This window comes from Psittacula echo (genome assembly GCF_963264785.1).
Source record: "Psittacula echo genome assembly, chromosome: 1".
In the NCBI taxonomy this organism is placed as follows: domain Eukaryota; kingdom Metazoa; phylum Chordata; class Aves; order Psittaciformes; family Psittacidae; genus Psittacula; species Psittacula echo.
The window spans coordinates 54,515,065-54,541,080 of record NC_137735.1 but is presented as its reverse complement, the minus strand read 5'-3'; the positions used below and the strand labels follow the sequence as shown (position 1 = coordinate 54,541,080).

Here is a 26,016-nt window from a genome sequence, read left to right as displayed (position 1 = left end):
GAAAGGATTTTAAGCTCTCTGCATTAATGCATATATATCTAAGTATATATTTTGCTTTTTGATACTAGGGTTTTTTTTTTCCTCCCTGTCAATAATTTTGCAGTAAATACATCTTCAGCATGCTTCTGTATTGTGTTTTACTGGAAAATGTATGAAGTCAGTTCAACAGTTAGTGTTTCACACAACAGCTCTCCTGCATGCAATGAGAAGTAATGCGTTATTACTAGTTTATAGACCTGGTAACACTGGGAAGCAGGCCTTTTGCTGTTGTGCTGAAATGTCTCTCTGTAACACAAATTAAAATTAAATCTAACTAATTTTGAAGTTGCTGTATGTGAGCACTGCTGGAGTTGTGATTTCAGTGTGTTCATCTCGTTACTGGGGAAGAATGAATTTGGATGCAGGCCACTGTGCATCCCAAGAATTTCAGGGTGAAAGTTTTAAGACAGAGGGACTGCTGTGGAAACTAGATCAATTCTGTTTTGCAGGATCTCTACCAAGGCCCTTAATTTGTAGAGGAAGGCATAGTATGTTTTATCTATGTTGTGGCATTATAACATGAAGCACAGTCCCTCGTTATGGAAAAGATGGTTGCGCAATGTTTTCTTTCCATTCTCAGGGACTCTGTGAACCTCAGAAAACCCATTCATCTTTCATGCCTTGCTTTTTCTGTATGGAACAACATTTCTTCTTGCTTGCTGGATTAGCCCAAACTTTTTAATTTTTTTTTCCTCGTGAAAGCATAGCTCCGTACATAGCTTCTAGCCAGGAAACATTCTGGGATTCCATTTGGAAGGTTTTAAGCATGAGAGGGGGTAAAAAATAGACAAACAACTTAACTCGCCTGACATCTGCTGCAAAAGTTGATGTGCATAAATGTGTCAGATCATTTTGGCTGCCTGCAGAAGAGGGAAATACTAAAACCATAAATTCAGTGCTGTTTTGTTTGTCCTGTCAGCTGAGGTTGCCAATTCAAATGATGATTACTGGTTAAGAGTTTGTGATTTGGATTAGCAGATATCCCTGCATATCTGCCCCTGACTATAGGCAGGGTAGATTCTGACAGTGATGCTACCAACGTATGAAGTGTAAGCATAATAATCAAGTAATTTAGAAATAACATTTTTGTAAGACTGAGAATTTAGTAAGTAAAGGTTCCCCCCCAAAGGAGTTAAATCAGAATCCATTAAGTTGTAAAGCTTTAGATGTAGAAATTATTCTTTTGCATTTACCATTAAGCATTAATTTTAATATTTAAATATCTTTAAATGATTAGGGCAGTGACACAGGTTTTAAGATCTTCAGGTAATGAAAAAAGACTGGATATCCATGTACTGTGATTCTTTAATGCATCAGGGCACAGTTGTGAACCAGATTTGAGTTTGAATTCAGGGGCCCTAAAAGTGTGGTAACTGCCCTTACACAGCTGAGCCTTTTGTTTTTCAGACTGACAAGGCTTTCTGTAAGGTTAAGTCTATAAAAGGTGACATCAAAGCAGGGGTCTGAAAGAGCCTGATGATGATGCTGGTTTTGCCGAAGTGCATTCTGTGACAGTTGCTCGGGTAGAAAATGGTAGCAATGCAAGAGTCAAAAATTAACATTACTAAAAATTAATGATTATTTAGCTTGTAAGGTTTAATTCTAAACCTCATAAGCTGAATACTTAGCTATACTGAACTACCATGAGGAAGGGTGGAAATTATACCCTTATTTACATCTAGGGGAGCAGGGGATAGTTTGGGACAACCCCTTTAGACCCACGTTGCTACTTTTTGAATGATAGTGCAGTTAGTCCAGCAATCTTTGAGGTTATTTTTAGTCTAATCTTTAAACAAATGAAAATGTGAAAGTTATTCTGTGACAGCAACATGATCAACAATGATAATACTTGAGAAATTAGAGTTTGAGCTTGCTAACTTGCCTACATCTGGATAATGGATGGATTCTTTGTTGCTTTGGGAAATTCCCAAAGGCAGACTTGGACTTTGTTAAAACACGTTCAAGAAATTAAGCACGAAGGATTTTGTTTCTTATGTGCTAAATCCTACTTAGTAAACATTAGTATCTTTATGTTCTTAATGCTAAGATAATACTAATCTTAGAAAAGGCTTTGTGTCATACAAATGTAATATATATTTTTACTTGCTTTTCACTTACGTGACAGTAGGCCACGATTTTCTACTCCTTATCAAGTTGCCGAGCAATTTGAGACTGCTTGATTTTGCAGAAAATTATTCAGTTGAAGTGCACTTAATTTAATCTCCTCTCTTTCACTGAATATTTGATAAAAGATAATTGAAAATGCCTCAACTTGTGCTCCAGAAAGTTGTATTTGTAGTGAAATCAGGCTTTGGTTTGCTCTTTTTTTCCCCTGCTCCTTCTTAAAGGTCAATGGATCTTATTTGTAATGTGAATTATGCCGGAAAGTAAGCCATTTAGGGGACTCAGTCCAGAGCTCATGGAGCAGCCAGTTGAATCTGCATCTAAAAAGTAGTTAGTGCATTATTCAGTATCCTACAGTGGGAGTATGGGATTGGTAATCCAACCAAGTTATCGCTGTGAAGGGGACAATAGTTGATTCAATAACCAATGAGTTATAGCTTTTTCTAACAAATCTTTTTTTTGCTCAGTTGTGGAAGCAACTTGGAAGGGGTGAGGGGAGCGCACGAAAGCTTGGGATTGGTTTTGCTGCTTATTTCACAGACAACAGTTTGCCGGAAGGCTGATCAGGGTGCTGGTTCTGTAAGGCAAGTTCCTTACCGCTTACCATCTGCCATTACAGTAATCTTAATAGTGTGAAGAGTGAAAAAGGCAACTCTGCCTCACTTGCATCTCCCCAGTTTTTCTTTTTTACTGACTCTAATTCAGTGTAGGGTGTTCTGTATTTTTCCTGAGAAGACAATGCTAGAAATACTACCTTGTCTTCAACAGAGCAAACTTCCTCTCTCTTTCACCATCCTTTTTGTCAGAAAATAAAGTTGTCTCCTTCTTGTTCAGCAAAATGGTGATGGCTTTGTCAAAGACAAAGTTGTTGTTCTTCAAAGTTATTCAGGAAAATAAAATGTCTCTTAAAGATCAGACATGGTTTATAAGCAGAGAAGTTGGAGATTAACAACGTTTGAAGGAGATAGGGGAAGGAAAAAACTTCTAAGCAAATAATGACTGTAATGACATCGAATATTTTGTAGTTTAAACAGAATAAAAAGTAGCTTGCCAGTTGTGAAGTGAAAGATTGTCTTTCCACAATCTGTGTGATATTGCTGTTACTGTGCATTACTTCCAGGGGCATTAAATTAGAAGTAATACAGTAGATAATTGTGGGGTTTCACTTCATACCTTGAAAAGAGACATCGGGAAGTCTGTGGTTGCATGGCACAAACCCTAGTTAATTCATGCATTCAATAAAATTAGTTGGAAAATGGTTCCAGAAGCCTGTCATTTCTGGTCAGGAACTTGAGATGGAGTACATCAATGAGCTCCTGCGCCAAGGAATTTCCACAGCTCTTAGCAAGTCTCTGTCAAAGAAAACCAAGTAGCAATTGTGTGTCTCAGGCAGGGCTGAAATTATTCCAACAGTAGTTTCTCTTCACCTGATGTACCAAGTCAGGAGATACTGTAGCATAATCAGAGTATTTCATGAGAGTGGCAGGGCAAGCATGTTGGAAAATGAACATGCATGGTTATGTTGGAAGAAGACCGTTAGGTGAGGTTTTGCCACAATTTGTAGTACGAAAGTAGCAGGGAGGCTCTGTGCATGTGATGTGAGCTGAGGTACACTGTGCTTTGCCTTGCTTACTTTGATGGAAACCTCCTTACTGGTTCTGCAGGCTGTGAAAGAAGGAAATGGGTGAGATGGTTTAGTGGGAGGTGTCCCTGCCTATGGCAGGGGGGTTGAAACTAGATGATCTTAAGGTCCTTTCCAACCCTAACTGTTCTGTGATTCTATGAAATCAGTTGTGCTGAAATGAAGAGCAAAAAAATAAGTGCAAGCTCTTTGGAGCTTGGATATACATTGAACTGAATTGCAATCCTTATGTATTCAAAGGTGGATTAATTCTTGGATATGCTTCTCCAAATAGGAAAAAACCCAACCAAAACTCCACCACTATTTTTTTTTTTTTTTTTTTTTTTTTTTTTTTTGTAGACTCCAACAGATTAGGTGGCCGCCAATGGGTGAAAGGGTGGTAGGTGGAATGGCTAGAACTAGTTACACTTGGAGGGCTAGCTGGATTTTGGAGACTAATAATTCCGCCCCGCACCCTTCCTCCCAGCCACAGTAGTTTATTGCATTGTAATAAAACCCCCTGTAAATTGGACTTCAGTATTCAAAAGATACAGAGTGACATGTTTTCAAAGCCAAATTAGATACGAATCACTTAGGCCTTTGCAGCTCCCCTTAAGATTTTGTACATATTGAGTGACAGGAATTAGTCTGTTAAGTAGGTCTTATGCAATATAGACATCATGAAAAATACAGCTTTCTTTAATGGTAATTGAAATGGTTAACCATATTTTTAGTATGTTTGGGGGGGTGGGAAGCAGAGTGAGGCAGATTCTGCGGTCTTCAAACAGATGTTACTGGAAAACTATGAAGGGAATATGCTTTCCTCTGTGTCAGAAGTGAAATCAGATTAATGGACTGGTCTGAAACAGAGCTTTTTTTTGTTTTTCTGACATTTACAGCATAGTCTACAAGAAGCTGGTTCTAACAAGTATACAAAAGTAGTTCTGTGTATCCAGTCAATTTGTGCCCTAGGAGAAATAACAAAGTTATTCCAGCTACCAAGGTGGTTATTGATCTCTATTGACTATATTTATAAATTTATGCATTGTTAAGCTATTTTTTTTTATGCTGAAATGTTTTATCTTTTTCATGATGTGCACACAGCATGTTATAGTGCAACTCTCTGCTGTATTTACAAGGAAATACTGTAGACCATTCTGGAAAGCTGTAGTGAAGTCAGGAAAAGCAGCCATTCCACTCTGTTTGGTATCTGTTGCATTACAAATATGAAAAGACTATAAAAAAGTGTGGAAGCAAGTTTAAATATTGTTTCAGCTCTCCAGTGGTATTCCAGAAGAACAGTTGGCAGAATGCGAGGGCTGGGGGCTGCTGTCATCTTTCTCATTTGTTCTGTGCTCAAAAAACTGCCCTAAAAAAAAACCCCAAACAGGTTATTAAATTGGAAACAGAGGTATTCTGCACCTTTTTGATTGTGTTTTGGAGACCTTCATAACAGGGCATGTGTTTTATACCTGATCAGAAATTGCTCTTTAGGGTAAAGAGGAGACAAGCATCTGTCCCTTAGTTTAGCGCTTCCCTGCAATGTCTGTCTGGGTTTAATTTGTTTGAAAAGGCACTTTTTGTGAAATGGGGAGGGCTTTTGAAAGGCTCACCTTCTCCCCTGTGTTTTCTGGTGATAAAAGAGGATACCTCAATACTTAACACACGGAGCTACCCACTGGCTGCCCACAGAACATGAGAGACTCTCTTGTGTTCTCTCAGTGCAGTATTGCTTCTGGAGATAATGGCTTTGCTGGAGACACTCTTTGAACAGAAGCAAGGTTGCTGTAGTGATTTGGGGAAAAAATGAAGGTAGATGGTACTGAAGAGGTTCTTTCAGTGTGCACTCCAGGTATAATACACATTATTTTAGCAGGATCCAAATTGCCTGGAGTACTTAGAGCCCCAAGATGCATTTCTTTTCCCCACTGCCTCAAAAACTTACTCAAATGGAACAGCTATTTCTGGTAGTAATGTGCTTTTGGGGGGTTGTGCTTGAATTTCTATTGGTCAAGAATTAGTATATAGTCTGGAAGCCTTGCAGCTGCTCAGTGTGTTTGCTAGAAATCATCCTTGAGGCTTTGGGGAGCATGTGAATTAGTGTCCGTTGCACTTCGAATTCAGCTGGAATGTCTTGTTTGAGATGGTGAGACTTTAAGATGTATACTTCCCCCAGACGTTTACAAAATAGTTTAATTTGTTAAGGCAGCACTCTCGGAAGTGAGGAGTTGTTCACATCTGCACAATGGGATGTTACTGGTCAGCAAACCTAGAGAAGCATTTTTAATTACTTGGCAATGTGTGATGTAGGGGTTTTGTGTGAAAAGGAAATAGAAGTATGTACAGCCCTCAGTACTTCTTTCCAGTTCTGTACAGGTTTAATATATAAAATCCATAATCTGTTGCCATCTGGATGCCAACACAGGTATGTGGGCACATAAATTCATTGCATTTTCTGTAAACGTAATTCGCTCCTTTATTATTAAGCGTATAAGAGTGTCTAACAAGAGCGTCAGCAATATGCCTTGATGCCACTATGGTGTGTGTTATTTCCTCAATAGACTGTTTATTAAATAAAAAACGTGAGAGTGCTTTGTTTAGAATAATTGTGCACAGATAGGCATTATAAGTATTTCACATCCTTGTACAATGTCTGTTCCCCTGACAGGTACTTCTGCATTTGCTGCAGAGGGTGCAGGGTAAGAGTAGCCAAAAAATCACTTCAAGAAGCATAATCATGGAAATTTTTGCAGTTATTTTTAATCGTGCAAAGCTGAAGGTATTTGAAAACAAACAAATAAAACCCCCAGAAAAACCCAAACCCAAATCAAAACACAGAACAGTTAAAAACCTAAAGCCAAAGAAACCAGATGACGTCTTCATTTTGAAATTGTCTAGGGCAGATTGCTTGGTTTGGGATACCTCTGTGTGTTTTAAAGGTGTGCTTCCTTTTGTTACACTGTTCCCCAGAGTAACTGTTGCCTTGGTCACAGCACATCCAAAGAAGCGGTGATGAGGTACTGGCTCTGCAAATCTTCAGGCACCTTTCAGGACTGTGTTCCAGTAATGATATTATATACTCTTTTTCAATGTCATTCTCGCATATGACCAATCCTAGGTGAGCTTTGCCCTTTCTCTGAACAACAAACCACTTTGCAAAGGCACTCATCCTCTTACCAAGAGAAGAACAAGAGCAAGCCTTGATAGAGATGGTTTGATGTGGTCATTTTGTAAGTACCAGGCATCTGCAGGATCCCACTGGAGGCTCAGCTGAGAGATGTGGCAGATAATTTGCTCCTTTTGTGATGTTTTCACCCAGCCTAGTCAGAGTTGCATCAGTGCATTACCATGCAGCGTCATGTCAGAGGTTTTGCTGCCCGTGTACTATGAAATCACAGATCAGGCTTACAACATGGTGAGCCAGGGGTTTTGAAGGTGTGCTACATCCAAAGTTTGCCTTTAGAGCAGACTTGAAAGAAGGAATAATTCCAAAATGGAAATATTTCTAACTTCTGTATGCCTAGGGAATTACCTGGTTTTATGCTGGTATTTTTACTCCCATTTGATTTTAATGACCAGTTGTATACCAGGGGTCTTGTAGATTATTTTGTGTAGGAGAAATAAAAAGTGCATGAGGGGTAATTTTGTTGACTGTTGTTTCCTAAGGGTTTATTAAAACTGTATGAGTGCATACAAATGTGAAAAAGTTGACTCAAACAGGAGAAGGTCTGTGTGTGGTTACAGATCTGTTTCAGGAGGTGCTGAGCACCAAACCTCTTTTCCCTACTCCTCCCTCACCCCCTCCACACCCCCCCCCCCCACTTGTTTCCACGCTTCTTGTTCAGACTGTGAAGTTTTGTTTCCCACCTGAGTTTCTCTGACCTTTCTGCTGCCTCTCTTGCACCTGTGAGGTGACCTGCATGAAGCAAGAACCAGTGAATTCTCTGGTCTTGTGTCCTCCCTCATTTGAGTTGTGAAGTATGTCTTTTATCTGTGGGCCTTTATTATATGCTTAATGCAAACAGTGTGAGAAGTAACTGCAGCCTTAGAAAGATGATGCTTTCATTTATAAGTAGCAGGAACTAGCCCCTTGATATTTAAATAAAAGCTCTAAAACCCCATGTTCCACTTAAGTCAGAGCTGTTTTCCTTGAGTCAAGATGATATACAGAAATCAAGTAATGCATCTAAAAAGCCAGAATAGTGCAGTGCACTCTCAGAGAGGAAAAAACAAGCGACACGTTCATGGATTGTATATGCTGGATGGCTTCTTGGTGCTCAGTAGTGACTATGGCTTCTTTAGGACCTGCTTTGTGTTATGCTGCTTTGAATAATAGGCCAGCTATATTGGTTAGATCTGTAATGTCAGTATAATGATATTTCAGAAGATAAATTCCTGTATCTTGCTATGGTCATTTAATAAAAAAAATTCTGCTGAACCTTACAGTTAGCTCACCTTTTGGTAATGCAGTGAGCAAATGGCTTGAGAAATGAAGAACTGGTGAAAATGTGTAGGCTAGTTTTATCATTTGCAATCCATTGGTGAATGGGTCTGGTTTTATATTTCCATGAGATACAGCATCTGTGTCTTCTCGTCTGGCCATTTTTTATGCCCAGCGATCAACAAATGTTAAATGTGGAAGTGGTCTTTGGACTTCCCTTGGACTTTGGAGCAGAAAGCAAGAGTTTAGTTTCCACACTGCCAGGTCCCCAGATCTGCCTAGGTTGCACTGTCACATTCTCTCTCCCACCATCTGATCCAGGGCTTTTGCATCATCTTTGGGAAAGTATTTCGCGTTTGGTCAGGTTGGGGGAGAGGACTTCCAAACCTCATCTTGGACAGGTCTATAACAGAGATGTTTGCCAAGAGTAGAGGAGAGCTAAGAGCTCTGAGCTGAGGTCTCTCAGTACTTCACTGAATAAAGTGAGCTCTGGCTGATTGAAATCTCTTTAGGGCTTGGTTTGAATTAATAGTGACCTGCACGAAGGGATTTGAGACCTGAGGTGTGACTGAAAGGGCCATTAGCAGATGAAAGAGTCCTTCCTCTCTTCTTGGTTTCTCTCTGGTGACTGTTCTCGTTCATTGGCTTTCTTGGGAAAGGTGCTGGAAGTCCTGTTGTGCTGTGCTGGTCTCCATGCGGCATCCTTCACAGAGCCACCAGGCTCAACACACGCCAGTGGATGATGGAACAGAGTACCCTGATACTGAGGTCTCTCTGTGGGTGTAGTCACTGGCAAGCAAAGATTAAATTGCTTGCACACAAAAGGCCTAGGAATAAAGCATGGGTCTCTGATTCTTTCGTAGCCTCATAAAGCTGCTTTTTTTAAACTCCTGTTCTGCTTAAGAACAGGATGTTTCAGAGAGTATCGGCAGAATGGTAAGTTTAGACAAGTTTATTTTTATCCAATACATTTGTTACGCAGCAATTGAGATCTGAGGGAAGATACGGTTTACAAAAAATATAAAAGCATCTTTAATAAATAAAAGGAGGATTTGGATTAAATATCCTTTTAAATACAGGAGCAGAAGCTTATACTAAGGGCTTTGAAACTATTGCTGCCACGTATACACAGATAAAACCCAGAACAACAGCTTTATTTATTTATTTATTTTTTTTTTTTTTAAAAGCCCATTAAAGTACATAATGCTTTAACCACCAAAACCTTGCTTTTCAATTATTTTTTAATTTTTGTTATCCTGCATGCCTGGTCTCTTTTCCCAAGTAACAAGCGATAGGACAAATGTAATGGCCTCAAGCTGCGCCAGGGGAGGTTTAGATTGGATATTAGGAAAAATTTGTTCACCGAAAGGGTGGTCAGGCATTGGAACAGGCTGCCCAGGGCGGTGGTGGAGTCACCGTCCCTGAAAGTATTCACAAACCCTGTAGATGAGGCCCTTAATGGCCTGGTTTACTGGTGGAGTTGGCAGTGCTGGGGTAATGGACTTGATGATCTTAAAGGTCTTTTCCAACATGGTTGATTGTATGATTCTGTGTGTTATTTATAAAGTAAAAACAACTTTCTGCAGCAGTCCAGTTTAGATGATGGAAAGAAATACGCTTTAGAGATGAATCCAAGGCAGAATTTCCATGTGGATGCTCCATGGTGTAAGTGCCGGTAGAGGCGAAACATGAAAACTGAACAAAAATATCAGGGCTGATTCACAGCTACATTACTTCAGATTAATGCCAATGTCACTGGGTTTGGTAAATTTTATTTAGATGTCAAGTAGAGCAGGCTGAACCCTGTTTCAAATCTGTGTAATCTGTTAATGCTGGATTAGAAAGAACATTTGTTTAATGGCATTACAGTGACATAGTGTGGTGGTGAATGTGGTCCATAATCTTTAGCACTGATCTATGTGAACTGTAATAACATCACAAGAAAATTAGTTCTTTGACTGTGTTAGAAGAGCAAGTGTCATTGGGAATCGGTTCTTACAATGTGCTGGAAGAGTTTCCATTCTTTTCATCAAGAGCAAGAGGCACTGTCACTTACAGGGCCCATGGAGCGTTCACATACCCTTTGCCTTTTGGTTGTGTCCTTTCTGAAAACGAAGGGCTGAATTTCCATATTAAATGGTCTGGTCTAAACTGGCAAGTAGTATCTCTGATATCAGGGAAGAAACAAATTGTGCTGAGCATGTGCTGAGTTCATTAAAGCTCAGTTCCAGCAGAAGCCAGTTATTTAAACTATCTTTGGGTATTTACTAAAGGCTGTGGTGGCTTTGTTTTGTTTTCTTCTTTTTTCACTATGACTCTGTGTAATGTGATGTGTATGTCCCTAATTCCTGATCCAGATGAAGCAAACCCATGCTGTGAAGACTGCTGGTATCTAGCTGTTAAATTGCAGAGAAAAAAAAAATACTAAAAATGACTAGTATCTTCTTATGTTGCTGTTTTTTCCAGGTATGTGACCTGACCCCTACACAAGAAAGGGCAGTTACTGGATTAGTAATAGGTTTAACCTGGCACATAATAATTTTCATATAATGAGATGCTCCTGTCCTGTTTCCTGTCTATTGATTATGGCTGAACAAGCAGAATTCAGTATTAGTGTAATTCTGAAATGGTGTTTTTCACACTAATACGTGTGGAGCTTGGCCAGTCCTCATGCAGCATAAAGCAGTGTTAGTATGGATTCACTTCTGCAGAATTATGCTGATTTAAAACTTCTGTCAAAGGCAAAAATGCTACGAAACCAATCAAACCCGTTCAGGAGTGAAAAAAACACCAACCAACCAAACAGCATCAAGAAAAAACAAATCCTAAGCCAACAGCAAAAATCCCCAACAAACCATCAACTTGTTTCCAACTACTTTTTAAGGTTAATTTGGCTCCTGCTGCACTTAGGCTGTACACGTACTTATAGTTGTAAGGCTTTACTCTTTAATTTATAAAGCTTTGGCCTTGTCTGACTGATTTACGAAGTGCAGGTGTAGATCTGCTACTTACTGCATGACTCATGACCAGCAAAATAATAAACCAGGTTAACATTTACAGATCAGCATGATTTTTTTTATTTACTTCACATGGTATAGTTCAGACATTAATATTTTGTATGTTCTTCACATCCCAGTATTTATTGGCTTGAATAAGGTTTTGGGGGTTTAGTTTATTTTCTTCAAGGCTTGCTTTTTTTTAAAAAAAAACAAAACAAAACAAAGCAAAACAAACCAAAAAAACCCTAAAACTTACAGGATTCAAAGATTCTATATCCTTCGGTTGGCATTGGCAGCTTAGACTCTGGAAGATACAGGCAGTAAAATATCGAGCTATTACTGTTCCTATCCCCTTGTCTTTGCCCCGTAGGCTGCAGGCTCTTTGGGCAAGGTGTCCATTGCTAGATTCCAGAAATGTCCTAAATTTGAAATGCAAGATTTATTTTTGTAAAGGATTACTTTGTAATGCTAGCAGGGATTTATTTCCATATCCTCTGCTGGTGAATAGCTTCTTCAGAGCAAAAGATGAGGTGCTGTTTCTTATTCCAGGAAGCAACTTCTGCAGGCTGGCATTCAAGCGGGGCTACTTCCGTAATGTGTAGCATTTAAGAAGTGTTAGATTGCAGAATATCTGCAAATAAAGGTTTCCTTACCTGCACTTTCTCATCTCTCTTTCTAGGACTAGTTATAACAAATCTGTGTCACTAAAGCCGGAGTATGCACAGTGGTCAATTTTTGGAAGTTACATCTTCATTGTATTTAAATCTCGGTGGAGCAGCTTTGGAAGGGAAAGGATGTTTTTCTGCCTTTTCACATGTCACTGTCACTTAGACCTTAAAGCTAAGCTGATTTCTGACCAGACTTGGTAATGGTATTCCATTATGCTCAAAAGGTGTGAGAGAGTCTTAACTAAGACTTCAATTTCTAGTCAAGGAATTGTTTGCAATGTTCCTTTTGGCTACATTACCACATAGGAGACTGATATTTGGTAGTATCAACTGACTGAAGTAAGTTAAATGAGGAAGTTGGAAAGAAATGATGCCATAAATGTGGGCCGATGCCTGAAGGTTATTCAGGTCCTAGAATTGATTATTTTTTTCCCAATAGATTGAAATCATTCCACATGTGATCACTTCCTAATTGCTTCTAACTAGGAACAATAGTGAAGTCTTACTGTAGAAAGAAATTATCCATTACTCAAGTATTTTGGGGGATGCATGAGTGTGCCTGATTCCTTATCTAAGTCTTGGAAGACCTTTGGTATTTTCCATTGTTACAGGGTTTTTTCCCTGACTTTGTTTTCTCCAGATGAATTGTTCCTATAAAGGAATTTAAACTCTGGATAATCATTGTTCTCTGTTCCAAAAGCTAATAAAAACAAAGCTCAACAGTATGCAGTTGGAGGCCTATGGAAAAACTTGGGTGTAACACACAAAGTAGAAAAACAAATTTTTCTGATGAGGCCAGGAAGCTACAATCACATTTTCCAGTTTTAACTGTATGTGTTGGTCCTAACTGGGAATGTTTCCTGTTAAACTGAATTTTTCCTCTCCCTTTGATTTTGTAATTCTTTTTTTTAATCCATAAACTGTGAACAGGAGAGGATAATAAATGTCAAAGATACTTGTATATGATCTCCAACACAGGGAAAGGATCCATTTTTGTGATATTTTATAGCGATGTGTGTTGCTTTGTGCTCTGTAAGACTAGTAGGGTTTGGTTGCTTATTCCAGTAGTTGTCCAAAAGATACTCTGGGAATGCTGTTAGTAATAACCGCATACTCTACAGCTTGATATTTCAAAGAGACCCTTCTCTTTGAATTATAAGGCTTTTATTTCATCCAAGTCTTTTAAAGTGTACCTCCTTCCCTTCCCCTTTCCAACCTGCACCTCTTCCTAGGTTCTCAGGATATGTCCTCTGATGTGTCTGACCCTGTAAACGTTCTTCTGTAAAATATTTGATGTCATCATTTTTTCAGTTGCTTTTGAGAAACTGAAAAACATTTTTATTGCTGATTGCTTTACAATGATTGAATATTGGAGGTAGATCTGGCTGGTTATAGTAATTCAAATTTATGTGTGTTACTGATACCAGTGCTTTAATTTATTATGAAGGCATTCAGAGTGGTTGGGGTGGGTACATGTGAATCAGTTCACCAGACAGACATCAAACAGAAATCAAAGAGAATCTTGTGTGTTTGTCCAGGCCTTTGTGTGTTTTATTACTCTTCATTTTTTTCCTGTGTGTGGTTATTTAGGGTGGTATAGCTACTTATGGTTGTTCAAATATAATTTGAAGTGAGTTTATGTGAAGATCAGTTATGTTCATTTGAAGAATTGAAGAAAAGTGTTACTTATTTTATTTCTTATATTTTCTTATTGTTAGATACTGTACAGTCTGGGGAAAGGCAGTAGTGTTATGAGAAGACCATAGCAATTCCTGAACTGGTGACCTTTAATCTTCTGAGAACAGTTAGCTTTTTTCAGAAAGACAAAGGTGCTGTAGGGGGTGAGTCTTAATCTTTCCTGTGCAGGTTTGAGGCTCAAATTCTGCAGAAGTGTTTTGTGTAAAGAACTTGCTTCCCTTGGGTAGCAGAGAGCTACGCTACATGAGGACTGCAGTGTGCTCAAATGGGTCAGCTTAGAGTGGGGCATTTCACTTGCTGTGGAGTGTGCTGAGTTGAAGGCTGCATCAAGTGTCTTAGCACCTGGAAACAACTTGGCAATGTGTTGGGGATGCTGCATAGTTGACATATCCCTTCCTTTTACAAACACCTTCCTAACGTAGCTTCTGTCCAAAGTTAGGTGAGCTTCTCTGAGCCAATTCTGTCTTTGCTGTTGTGTTTTCCAATTACAATTGACAAGTCACAAGATACTAAAAATCGTAATCAGGGTGGGGATATTTAGTCAAGTGGCTTTACGTTATTTTTTATTTCAAGCCTTCATAGATCAAGAAATTATGCTAGCAAGGTTTGTCTCAGTCTCCTGTGCAAGAGCTTCCTTGACAACCTGTAGTACTTGCTGGTGATGGCACCAAGGACTAGAATTTGTTAACAGTTTCAACAGCAATTGAGCATCTCTATTGTGGTGGGTTCTATTGCCCCTAGTTGTTCTTTGGGAAAGATTCTCCCCCTGCATGTTACATGAAGAGGAGTCAGTGGTCTTGGGTAAATACTGACCGTTTTTACCACAACTGACTGCCAAGTTTATTGATTTCTGGGTTATAGGTGTTATTGCCCCTTCTCAGGTGGCCTGTTTTCCACACAACCAGATGAGATATCTGTCAAAGGAACTCCTTGCTATTTTCTCTCTAAATTGGGTACATATAGGCTTCGTCGAGGAATGATCCTCTTGTTTGCTCCTGATTTAGTTTACAGGTCCTGTTACTGTAAGGTGACTTAATGCAGCAGCACTTTCTTTTTCATGGACTATTTCTTTATGCAGTATTGACTTGCTTGCGCAGTGGAACCCTCAGGTATGTGAAGCAGAATGTCTTGTTCTTGAGTGACATTGATTTAATTATGTCTTTAAACAAATACAGCTGTGAGCTGCTCTGATTACACTGCAAGAGCTTCTTGTCCATGGAGAAAAATTAATGATAAATTTTTGTAGGAATCCTCATGGTTCCTTAGGATTTTATATTGTAGGATTTCTTTCCCCAGATTTCAATCTCTGACAATTTCACCATCCAGTGAGCAGAGGCAGTAAAAAGCAGTCCTCAAATACGTCATGCTTTAAAGTAGCAGGCGATAGCTTGATCTTTTAGAAAGGGGTTACTAATTCCAGTGATGTTTCAGACTCGCAGTAGGTTCTAGGCAGGCCTTACATCAAGTGTGCCTACTCTACTGACAGTAGCTAATGTAAAATGAAACCTGATCATTTTGGTTAGAAAACATTCAGAAGATGAGTTCTGCTTTGAGCTCCACTAAGAAAATTAACTTTGGTTTGAGTTTTATCCTGTCATATAAACTGTTGGGGTTTTTTTAACAGGTAGAGACATATTTTCCTGTCTAAAATTCAAGTGGACAAAACCCCAGTGTGAACCTGCACATGTTATGAGTCCTATAGGACAGATTTTGGTATTGAAAAGGGATTCTGTCTTCTAAATAACTCACCCTTCTGTATGAGACTCCTAAAAAATACCTGCGAAGGAAAAAGTGTAGGTTAAAAAAAGATCCCAGTGATCCAATATGCTTGAATGGTGAATCATCCATGTACTGCCTGAAGAAATCTGTGGAGGGGAGTTTGTCATGTGAGAACCCAATGTCCTTAATGGCTGAGTGTTTTTGGCAGTGCCCTTTGCCTTTCCCGCCACTTTGGTGAGCCTTGTGCTGCCTGGGAGGTTTCGCTCTGTTCTCCATCGCAGCTGTGGATGGTAGTGACTCATCCTCTTGTTCCTGTCTGTCACCTGAAATCAGCAGTGTTTCTGAGAAAAAGTAAAACAAAATTCATCGTTCCTTCCCTTTTGGTTCATAGTAACCCTGGTAAGACAGAAATCTGTAGTCAGCTCTACAGGAACACGCTCAGAATTATGTCAGAAAAAATCTGTCTTTGGCTGCTTCTTTATATACTGGTCAGATATGGCATGGTACAGAAATACAGAGCTCTGATTAAATAGTAAATGCCCCGGTACGGCAGCTGTTACTGTTCAGCACGAATGGCCAAGAATATGCCATGACTTGAACTGAGTTGTAAAATGGGGTTAGATTTTCAAAGTCAGCCTGCAAAAAGTGTTAGTTAACCATTAAAAATGTTCCTGGCTTTCAAAAATACAGTTTTGTTGGCATTCCTGAGATGACAGGAAAATTTCATGTGTAGCAGGTTTGAAGGTTATGAGTAAGTAAATAGGAAAAAAATCAAGCTGCAGTGACCCGACTTTTTTTTTGCGTGTGTAGTGTGAATGTTGACCCATTTAAACAACTTGTGCTCTAGCCACTGCTACAGTGCAACTGTTTCTCAAAATGGAGAATGTCAAATTGCCATCAGACAAATGCAATGCATTGGGCTATTGAGATGACGATAGTTGCTGGTGTGTTTTCTCTACAAATGAAAACATTTATTTCTCATATAAGTGTGGTGTGCTACAAACAGCTACATAGAGTCATACAGCATAAGTTATATGAAATTACAAGACAAGCATTACAGAGAGAGATAATTTGGAAGACACTCAAATATTGATGAAAGATAGCTTTTCTTATGCGCAGCCTCTGAGAGTATTAATTTAGTGTACAGCTTCATTTAAAAATGAATAATATATAAGCAAAATAATGCTTGCTTTGCCACATGTTTGTATTTTATTCATGTTATGCACACATGGTCCACTCTAATTAAGCAGAGCTCTTTATGTTTTATTTATTTGTTCTAGAGAGGCTGCTTAATATTTGAGAGAAACAGTAACGATGTGTCTGACCTTTACAATGGCTGTGTTAATGGTAAAATGGGTTTTGCAGGCCTGCAAGAACAGTAAAATAGCAGGTTGATCTTTTTCTCCATTTGCTGGAACAGGCCCAAGAGACCTGAAAGCACAAGAAAAAAAGCCCAATCAGAAAGTGGTTAAAGAGTATATTCTTGTGTTTTCAGATCTCAGGAGGATGCTACTGTCAGGCTGAGGTAAAGAGTTAAAAACTTTGGTTCTTTCCTTTTTGTTGGGGTCTGTCTTATTACAAAACCACCTGGATGTATATAACCACCAGGATAGTATTTCACATGATGAATAGTTGGTGTTGGGGTTTGGTTTTTTTGGTTTTTTGGTTGTTTTTAAATAACAATATAAATAAATGTAAAGGGAGGAAGAGAGCAGTCCGGATTTTAGGTTTTGCAGAGTATGGATAAGCGTGCCTGACTCTCTTGTGTGGTGGTCTTATAGTGGGATTTGTCACTAAACTTCCTAAAAACAATAAGGCGAATGCATATGCAAATTTTATTGCCTCTCCCTTTTTTATGGCCTTTGCTTAATAGAGATTCACACCTCCTTCCCCGAAAACATGCCCTGAGTCTGTGTGGTGGTGAGTAGCTCACTGCTGGTTCAGACCACCACTCCTTCCTCCTCTTGCCTCTCCCCTGTGGCTCCTCTCCCAGCTCCATGCCTTTCCCTGTTACGCATGCCGTGTGCACAGTCGCTGCCTGATAAGGCTCCTGGTTTTATTTCTGTTTAAGGCAAAACCACTGGGAGCAGAAGAGTTACTTGTTGCAAACACTAATAGAATAGATTTTGAAAAAGCTGAAAAAAAAGCAAGTCTGGAGAATCTGATGGATCCATCCCTGCTTATTCAGCTGGTAACATTGCTATATATAAAGCAATAGAAATGAAATGTTAGATTTTGTGGGTGATACCAGCACAGAATGATGTTGAACTGACTTCCTCAGGAACATGACCGTTTCTTGCGTTGTTCTTCCGTGGAAGCTCTGTGTATGTGTACATACAAAATTAATATTCTCATAATGGAAGATGCAATTTGTGGGCTATTCAGTCACTCATGTTTTTGCTAATTAATCATGAATCATCTGCTATTGGAACAGTATCTTCTTCTTTAATTACCCACTGGTACATGTTTGTTAGAACCCTGCCTGCAGCACTCATACAGTGCTGCAGTGTATGCCATTTTCTTCCCTTAATCAGCAGGTAACATTTCATGGCCTTCGTTTTCTTGATTGCATGTCTGTTTTGCTTTGTCTTTATAAATGTAAAAATCTCCTTTCAGCATACATGCATAACAGTAGTTACCTCAAAGTGGTAGTATGCCTCATAGGCTTTTACATTGTGATGCCTTTGGAGAAGAACAGAGGCAGAAGGAATGCAAGCTAATGGTACATGCTTCTTCCACCCAAACTGATTGGAGAGAAGCAACAACTTTGCCTTCTCCTCCTTCATGCCGGATCATGCATGAAGGAAATGTAAGATCAGTAGGACTAGCTAGCCTTCTGGGGTTTTGTTTTTGTAGGAGTATGGAAGCTTGGGGAATTGCAGAGTTCACCTTCCATTTTCTTGCAGTGCTCATTCTTTTTTTATGTTGTTTATAGCTCATGCATCCACCTGAGGATGAATGAGGAGGTGACCAAGAGCTTGTGGGTCAGGATTAAAGGAAGGGCAGGAACAGGTGACATTTTGATGGGGGTCTGCTAGAGGTCACCCAACCAGGAAGGCTGAGTGGATAAGGCTCTCTATAGACTGATAGGTGCAGCCTCATGTTCACAAGCCCTGGTGCTCACAGAGGCGGGGTTCAGCCACCCAAATATCTGTTGGAGGGGCAGCACAGCAGGGCATAAGCAATTCAGAAGGATCCTGGAATACATTGATGATAACTTCCTTCTCCAAGTGATAGAGGAGCCAACAAGTAGAGGACCTCTGCTGGACATTATTCTCATCAACAAGGAGGGGCTGGTGGAGAATGTGAAGCTCAAGGGCAGCCTTGCCTGCAGTGATCATGAAATGGCGGAGTTCAAGATCCTTAGGGCAGCAAGGAAGGTGCACTGTAAACTCACTACCCTGGACTTGGGGGTGTTGGTTGATGAAAAAATGAACATGAGCCGGCAGTGTGCGCTTGCAGCCCAGAAAGCCAACCGTATCCTGGGCTGCATCAAGAGGAGCATGACCAGCAGGTCGAAGGAGGTGATCCTGCCCCTCCACTCTGCTCTCCTGAGACCTCACTTGGAGTATTGTGTGCAGTTCTAGTGTCCTCAACATAAAAAGGACATGGAACTGTTGGAACAAGTCCAGAGGAGGGCCACGAGGATGATCAGGGGACTGGAGCACCTCCCGTATGGAGACAGGCTGAGGAAGTTGGGGCTGTTCAGCCTGGAGAAGAGAAGGCTGCGTGGAGACCTCATAGCAGCCTTCCAGTATCTGAAGGGGGCCTACAAGGGTGCTGGGGATGGACTATTCATCAGGGACTGTAGTGACAGGACAAGGGGTAACGGGTTCAAACTTGAACAGGGGAAGTTTAGATTGGATGCAATGAGGAAGTTCTTTCCTGTAAGGGTGGTGAGGCACTGGAATGGGTTGCCCAGGGAGGTTGTGAATGCTTCATCCTTGGCGGTGTTCAAGGCCAGGTTGGATGAGGCCTTGGTGACATAGTTTAGTGTGAGGTGTCCCTGCCCATGGCAGGGGGGATGGAACTAGATGATCTCAAGGTCCTTTCCAACCCTAACTATTCTATGATTCTATGACTTTAAGAGAACAGACTTTGGCCTTTTCAGGGATGTGCATGGTAGAGCACCATGGGATAAAGTCCTAGGGGGAAGAGGGGCCCAAGAAAGCTATATGCAAGAATCACCTCTTCCAAGCTCAGGAGTGAGGTTGCATCCCAGCAAGGAAGAAGTCTGGTTTTGGTCTTTAACAGCTCACCTTTTATCATAGAAGTACCATTTAAAACATTTAGTCATTTAAAGCAGTCTAGGAGTTCTTATTGTTTGAGTGAGAAGATCATTGTGGATCTGTGTCAGGGCTTTTCAGAGCTGTATTTTAGCTTCATTGTTGGGTGTAGGTGTCATTGCTTCTGGAGAGCAGTTGGGTTTCATTATATTTCAAAGACCCACATCCATCAGTCACCACCAGACCATTTAAGTGAATGGACTACTAGGGCTGGGGCAGCAAAAGGGGAAAGAATGGGGGGTGGGGAAGAGGAGAAGTTGGAAATTTCTGATCTGTTTGTGTTTAAAATATCAGTGGAAAATAACTACACAAAGTTAAATTGTTTTTATGTGCTCTGTTACTTCTGGTAGTGTGAGTTCTTGACTTGGGCTTTAAATGATGTTTGCGATGTGTGCGTTGTTTCTGAAGTACGCTGATTGTGAAATGAGGAGGAAATTGAAGCTAGCAGATGTATTGATCCACTGCATTACAGTTTTGTGTCTCACGATGTGGCAGAGCTGCCTGCAAGATACTCTGCGGCAGACAAAGTCCTTTGTCAGGGATGGGGTTGCACTGCAGATGCAGTCAGCTGAAACCAGCCTTGCTACCTCTTCCTCTCCCTGCTTGGATCTCCCAAATAACCTGACCTCCCGCAGCTGTGACAGGGATCAGTGTTAATTACCCTGTGGCAAGCACTACCTAATGCCACTCTGAACTGCAAGGGAAAGGGGGGTTAAGCTGGGATAACGCTCCAGCTTCATCCTGGCAGCTGGCAGCCTTCTCGCTCCAGCTGGCTCCAGGAGAGCCAGAGTGGGAGCATCAAGTTTTCTGTGTGTCTCAGACCCTACGTGACAGCAGCATGATCGCTGCCGTGTTGCTAGGACAACCTGCGTCTTTACTCATTTATTTCCAACTTCAGACTGGTGCATCCTTTGCCCTGCCTTTGCTGGAGCAGTCTGGTTGGCACTCAGGCACACTTTGATGGGCTTCAAATACATCTTATGTCTTGGATTTTAGCATTTTAATTGGAATGTATATATGCATATCCATGCACAGAAATTCAATATTGCACTTGTTTGTGTATTTTATGCCCTTAATGGAAAGGGAGGGTTAGATCAATGGTTTATAAGTGCTCCTAGAGCAGTTTAAGCTCCATTCCCTTCCTTTCCTGATATTCCCATGCTTTCTGGGGAGCTTGTTTGAATGTATCTACCTGTAAATATGGTCTAAATCTTCCTCTCATTGTTTCTATAAGCACAAATTAATTGTTCTTGCATTTGTGAATAATGTAGCCTGCCAAATAAGTGTACTTTAGTAGCATCTGTGGCAATCTATGTAGAATTTAAACCACAAATCATAAAAGGCAGTAGAAAGTTCATGTTAACGCTGTTCTGAAGCACAGATGTCTTTCGAAAAGTGTCATGATTGGTGACAGAGGCTTTGCTGTAAAAAGTGACCAGATGTTTTTGTCGTCTTTTTGCACTCAGCTGTCCCATTTCCTCCAAGTCATCGGCTCACAGCTAAGGAAGTGTTCGATAATGATGGAAAACCTCGTGTGGATATCTTAAAGGCACACCTTATGAAAGAAGGGAGACTGGAAGAGAGCGTTGCTTTGAGAATAATAACAGAAGGAGCTTCAATTCTTCGCCAGGAAAAAAATTTGCTGGACATAGATGCACCAGTTACAGGTTAGTATGGAATTATGATGATGGAGTGGACGGTCCACGTTGGGACATGTTAAGTAATGCAGTAGTGTATGTGGCTTCCTCAGGAGCTGAAATGCAGATTGAAAAGCATTTGTTCTCTCCAGTACTTGAATCTCACTCTGTCTGATGCCACTAGGATAATGGAGGCCATCAAGCAGTATGTAAATTAGAGGAAAAGATCACATCTTCTGGGCCCTTTCTGTTTCTAAGGCAGAGAACATTTCTGGTCTTTAGGAGAAGGTTAAAATTACTTTCTTAAGCTTGAAAAATTACCTGGCCTTTTGTACCAGGTATTAATTCCATAATTTTATAGATACTATATACCATAGGAGCACTGGTGAGATATATGAACAGCACCGCGCTCTGAACCTCATGAAGTTCAAGAAATCCAAGGGCAAGGTCTTGCACGTGAGTCAGGGCAATCACAAACACAGCTGCAAAGTAGGCAGAGGCTAGATTGAAAGTAGCCCTGCAGAGATGGACTTAGGGGTGTTGGTCAATGAGAAACTGAACATGAGCTGGCAGTGTGTGCTCGCAGCCCAGAAAGCCAACCGTATCCTGGGCTGCATCAAAAGGAGTGTGGCCAGCAGGTCAAGGGAGGTGATTCACTCCCTCTTGTCTGCTCTCATGAAGACCCCACCATAGCAAGGGTGTTGGAACTAGGTGATCTTTAAGGTCCCTTCCAACCCAAACTATTCTGTCATTCTATGAAGGAACAATGATGTCAAAGTAAATGGAAATTTTAATTAAATGTGAAGGAAAATAACGAGTGTAGAAAAAAGGAAAAGAATTACCAGAATTCCAGTTTATGTTGCCTGGAGGATTAATGAATTGTGCTGGTTGCAGAACCCATCCTGCCCTTGACTGTCAGACAATACCACCCACTCATTAATCCTCAGGAAATGCCTTAGACTTTGAATTTCCTTTCTAATTGTCCCCTGCCTCCGCTTGCATTCTGAATGTATGAATGCATTTGCTTGCTCTAATGTGCCTTCTCCCCTGTTTTGTTGTTATCGAATATGAATCCATTTTTGGCAAGAAAACTATCTCTGGCATAAAATGTTAGCTTCGGGGCAAAAGATAACTAGTTTTAGCCAGCTTAAATTATGAAACCAGACCATAAAACTTGGTATACGTAGGCAGGTCCTTTTGTCGCTAGCAAAAGTAAAAGAAATAGGTTAACGGGCAGCAGAAGAAGGGTTACTAGTTTTCATTACCAGTACTGGTAGCGTTCACCAAAAACTACACAGAAGTAGCAAAATCTTCATTTTCAGGAAACCTACTCTGAGACTGAACAGCATAGTGTCTGGAGTAGAATGATGTGCAAGATAAAGCTTGTCATTTTAAAAATGACGTCCAAATAGGGGATTGATTGTAGCTTGACCTGGAGAGGTAATGAGTATCATCTTTTATGTAATAATTAGCGTGTCATGCTGCCATACAATTCTGATGGAAAAGGTGTCAATCATGTTGCAGCTGATGGATGAATAAAGGAAAGACGATGAATAAAAGGATCCCCTGAGTAGACTGAGAATCAAGTTCTACAGGCATTTTCTTTGACACCTAAGGATAAATGGAAAAAGTCATAGTGGTGCAACGTGCAATACCATTGTCCATAACCCATAATTGAGTGAAGTACACAGAAAAGTCTACCTTTTTGTGGATTTTCACTCTTCTTTTTTTGAGTGTGCCTTTTTTTGTTAAACCATTGAAAGATGTAGATTGTAGGAGAGTGGGTCCGGTGTCTTGTGTCCCAGCTGATTTCCTTCAGTCCATATTTAATGTTCTCTTTCTCTTTTTAACTTTTCTCTTTAAGTATTTTTTCTATTAAATGCTTTTGAAGGCATCAGAATTGCTCGGAATTACATTTTGGAGATTAATCTCCTGAAGGTTACCCCCATTGTATAACACTGGTATAATTTAGGTCTTTGATTCTTTTTTCAGTGGAGCCTACGTCTTGCTTTGTTCCTGCTTTTGAAATTATTCTCACACAGTGATTGTGATAATGCAGCATTCTTCAGGGTGGCTGGTAGCTACTCTCTTTTAAGCTAGCGTAGGAAAGCTGAGCTCCTAATGCTTGTTAGCGGGGTAGCTGAGAAGTGCTAATGTTCTGTATGAACAAACATGAAAGCTGGAGTTATGAAAGCAATCATCAAAAGAAGCTAAAAAATAAATTGTGAGGGGGAGGTTGGGAAGGCTTGTGAGGCATGTTGTTGTGGGCCTGACAATTTTCTTTGTGTGAGTAGCATGACAGCAGGTGGCTGGATAAGGAGAGTATCAATTGACTGATGTGGTGGAAGTGCAAGGTATACAGGCAATCGGGAAGTAACTACGAAGTAGAGGAAAGCTTTTCTCAAGCGTATGGAAGAACAAATGAAACCATTGGTAGAGTGGAGAAGCAAATAAGTTTTAGATTTTAGACATAGCAAGCAGTCTCCTGTTGAGGAGTGGCAGTCATAAATCATGAATATGGGATCCTTTGTGGGAGATGCATTAGTCTTTTAGAAACATAGTCTTGTATCTGGTTAATGAGATGGTGATTATCAAAGAGAAGAGAGATAGAAGAGCATGACTGTTGAAGTAAGAGTATTCTGTGGGGTATCGCTGTACAGTGATATACTTGATAAATGTTAAAGAAAATTAGAAGTTGTTTGTTTTTTCTTTTAAAGCCTTGTGCAACCGTCCCTCAGTTTGAAAATTGTTTTTGTTTATTTTAAGGGGTGAATAATTATCCTCAGAAAAAATATCAGCATTCTGTTTATAAGCAGTCATGTGAAATAAAGTGGGTTCATAGAAGACCTGAATTTGAGTGAGAAGATGACTTGTATAATGGGGGAGGCATGCGAAGAGCTTTAATATTGAATGCAGAATCCATTATTTTGCATATATGTATATAACTTACTCTGTGGTTATCTAGAAGCACCAATGTAATTGTCATTTTGAATTCGTATATTTTATTTTCCAATCTGGCAAGGTTCTAAGCCTTTTAAAGTATTGCTAAAGAATTCATTTGTAACCTTAGCTCAAATTCAGTCATTTTCTACATACATACGTACATGCATGCATAGTCTGCTACAGTTCCGGCTTAGAAGCAAGGTGAACAATTCTTGCACAGCCTGAGCTACGAAGAGACTCCAGGTCCTCTGTTGCCAGAATTCTTATATCTGGGAAGTACTGAGGCAGCTTTATCTTGACTCGTGAATGTGAGTTGGGAAGGATGGAGAGAATTGGGTCAAAAGTGAGTGTATTGAGGATGAGGCTGAAAGTAGGGATGGAAAGTGATAACAGGGCTGATCAGTGGATGACAAGGAGGTGGATGAGTCTAGCTACTTGAGTTGAAGACCAGAATTTGTGATAGAGGTGAAAAGTTGGGAGACAAGGAAATGGCAGAGTCGGAGGTTGAGAGAGCATTGCTGAGCAGGCAAAGTAGGAAGATGAGCAAGAGGTTGACTGGGTTTTGGGACTAGGTGGGCAAGGCACCCAGTGTGGGAGGTGAAGGGGCATATGGTGGAGTAGGTTTGTCTGCAGAGTGACAGCTCTGATAGAAGCAATTACCAGTGCCGACCTGTCTTATGACTGGCAGCACTGAGGGTCTGCCACAAGGGTTGTGTGGTCATCTGGGTTTCCAGTGTAGGGAGTAAATGAGCCAGGCACTCTGGACTACCAGGACACTTTCCAGTTGCCTGCAGCACCATGGGGAATGTCCATGCTAACCTTCACTCACCAGGCAATAGGCAGATGACAAGAAGACAGGGAGCCACCTTCCACAGATGAATTGTTCCTGTTTTCATCTGTGCCCTTTTCTTTTGGAGGCATGTGGTCTCCATCTTAACCTCGTGGGTTTAATGATTTTGATCTACCACTGGACTACAGCTGTTCAGTGTTCAGAGGAAAGATGTCTCTATGGCAGCCTTAGAATTTCCAGTCCTGTTTTATGTTCATAACAGTATAATTACACATGGAGAAATTGGCTCATTTTTAATAGCTTTTTTTCTAGAAGGCTATGGCAGTATATCTCTGAACCTCCCTGATGGCAATATTTACTGAAGTCATGCTCCAAAGAAGAGTTGTTAATGCCAGATTTCAAATTGCCTGCATAGCTTTGTTGTGGCCTTATATAATAAGTTCATTACTATACAGAGCAGTTCTGCGCAAGTGACATACACTACCCTTTGCAGGGTGACTAATTACCTGCTTGTGTTTATGGGTCCTCACTTCCAGATCTAAAATCTGCTGTTCTTCAATATGGAACACTAACTGCATGCCAACCATGAGTCCCTTTGATGTCAGTGCATGGTTAACTTTATTTGTATGTGTATATACATATATATCTCTGTATATTGTAAAATTATGTAGAAAATGAGAAGTTCTTTGATGGCAATATTGCCTTGTTTGGCTCCTACTCTGTAAAATGGACCCTTTAGTTCACCTATGTTTTGAAGACAATAATTCACATATTTTTTGAAGTGATGGGATACTGCTGTACTGAGCGGTGTTAAAAGTATGTGAGCACTCTGATCATCAGAGTAAGGTTCATAGAAGTTTTGTAACTAAAGCACATTTCACGCAAGTGAAGGGAATACAACTTGAAAGTTGCTCACTGCGTGAGTATTGTTCATTCTGTCCACTGCATGACAAAGAGGAGAAAGTGACTGTATAATTAAGGACTTGTAGCATAATGTATGTGCACTAGAGGTTGTACTGGAAACCTTAATTCTGACACATCCTAAATACAG

The 26,016-nt window shown here is 40.3% G+C and overlaps 1 protein-coding gene across 4 annotated transcripts in view; it reads left to right on the top strand.

Moving 5' to 3' along the window:
- Positions 1-26,016, top strand: part of PPP3CA (protein phosphatase 3 catalytic subunit alpha) — a gene marked incomplete at its 3' end in the record, with an annotated part of 187,019 nt that overhangs the window by 59,497 nt on the left and 101,506 nt on the right. For all 4 annotated transcript variants that reach the window (XM_080628623.1, XM_080628620.1, XM_080628621.1 and 1 more), the window contains exon 2: positions 21,062-21,262. In XM_080628623.1, coding sequence (XP_080484749.1) covers positions 21,062-21,262 — 201 coding nt within the window. The remainder of the gene's footprint in view (positions 1-21,061; positions 21,263-26,016) is intronic.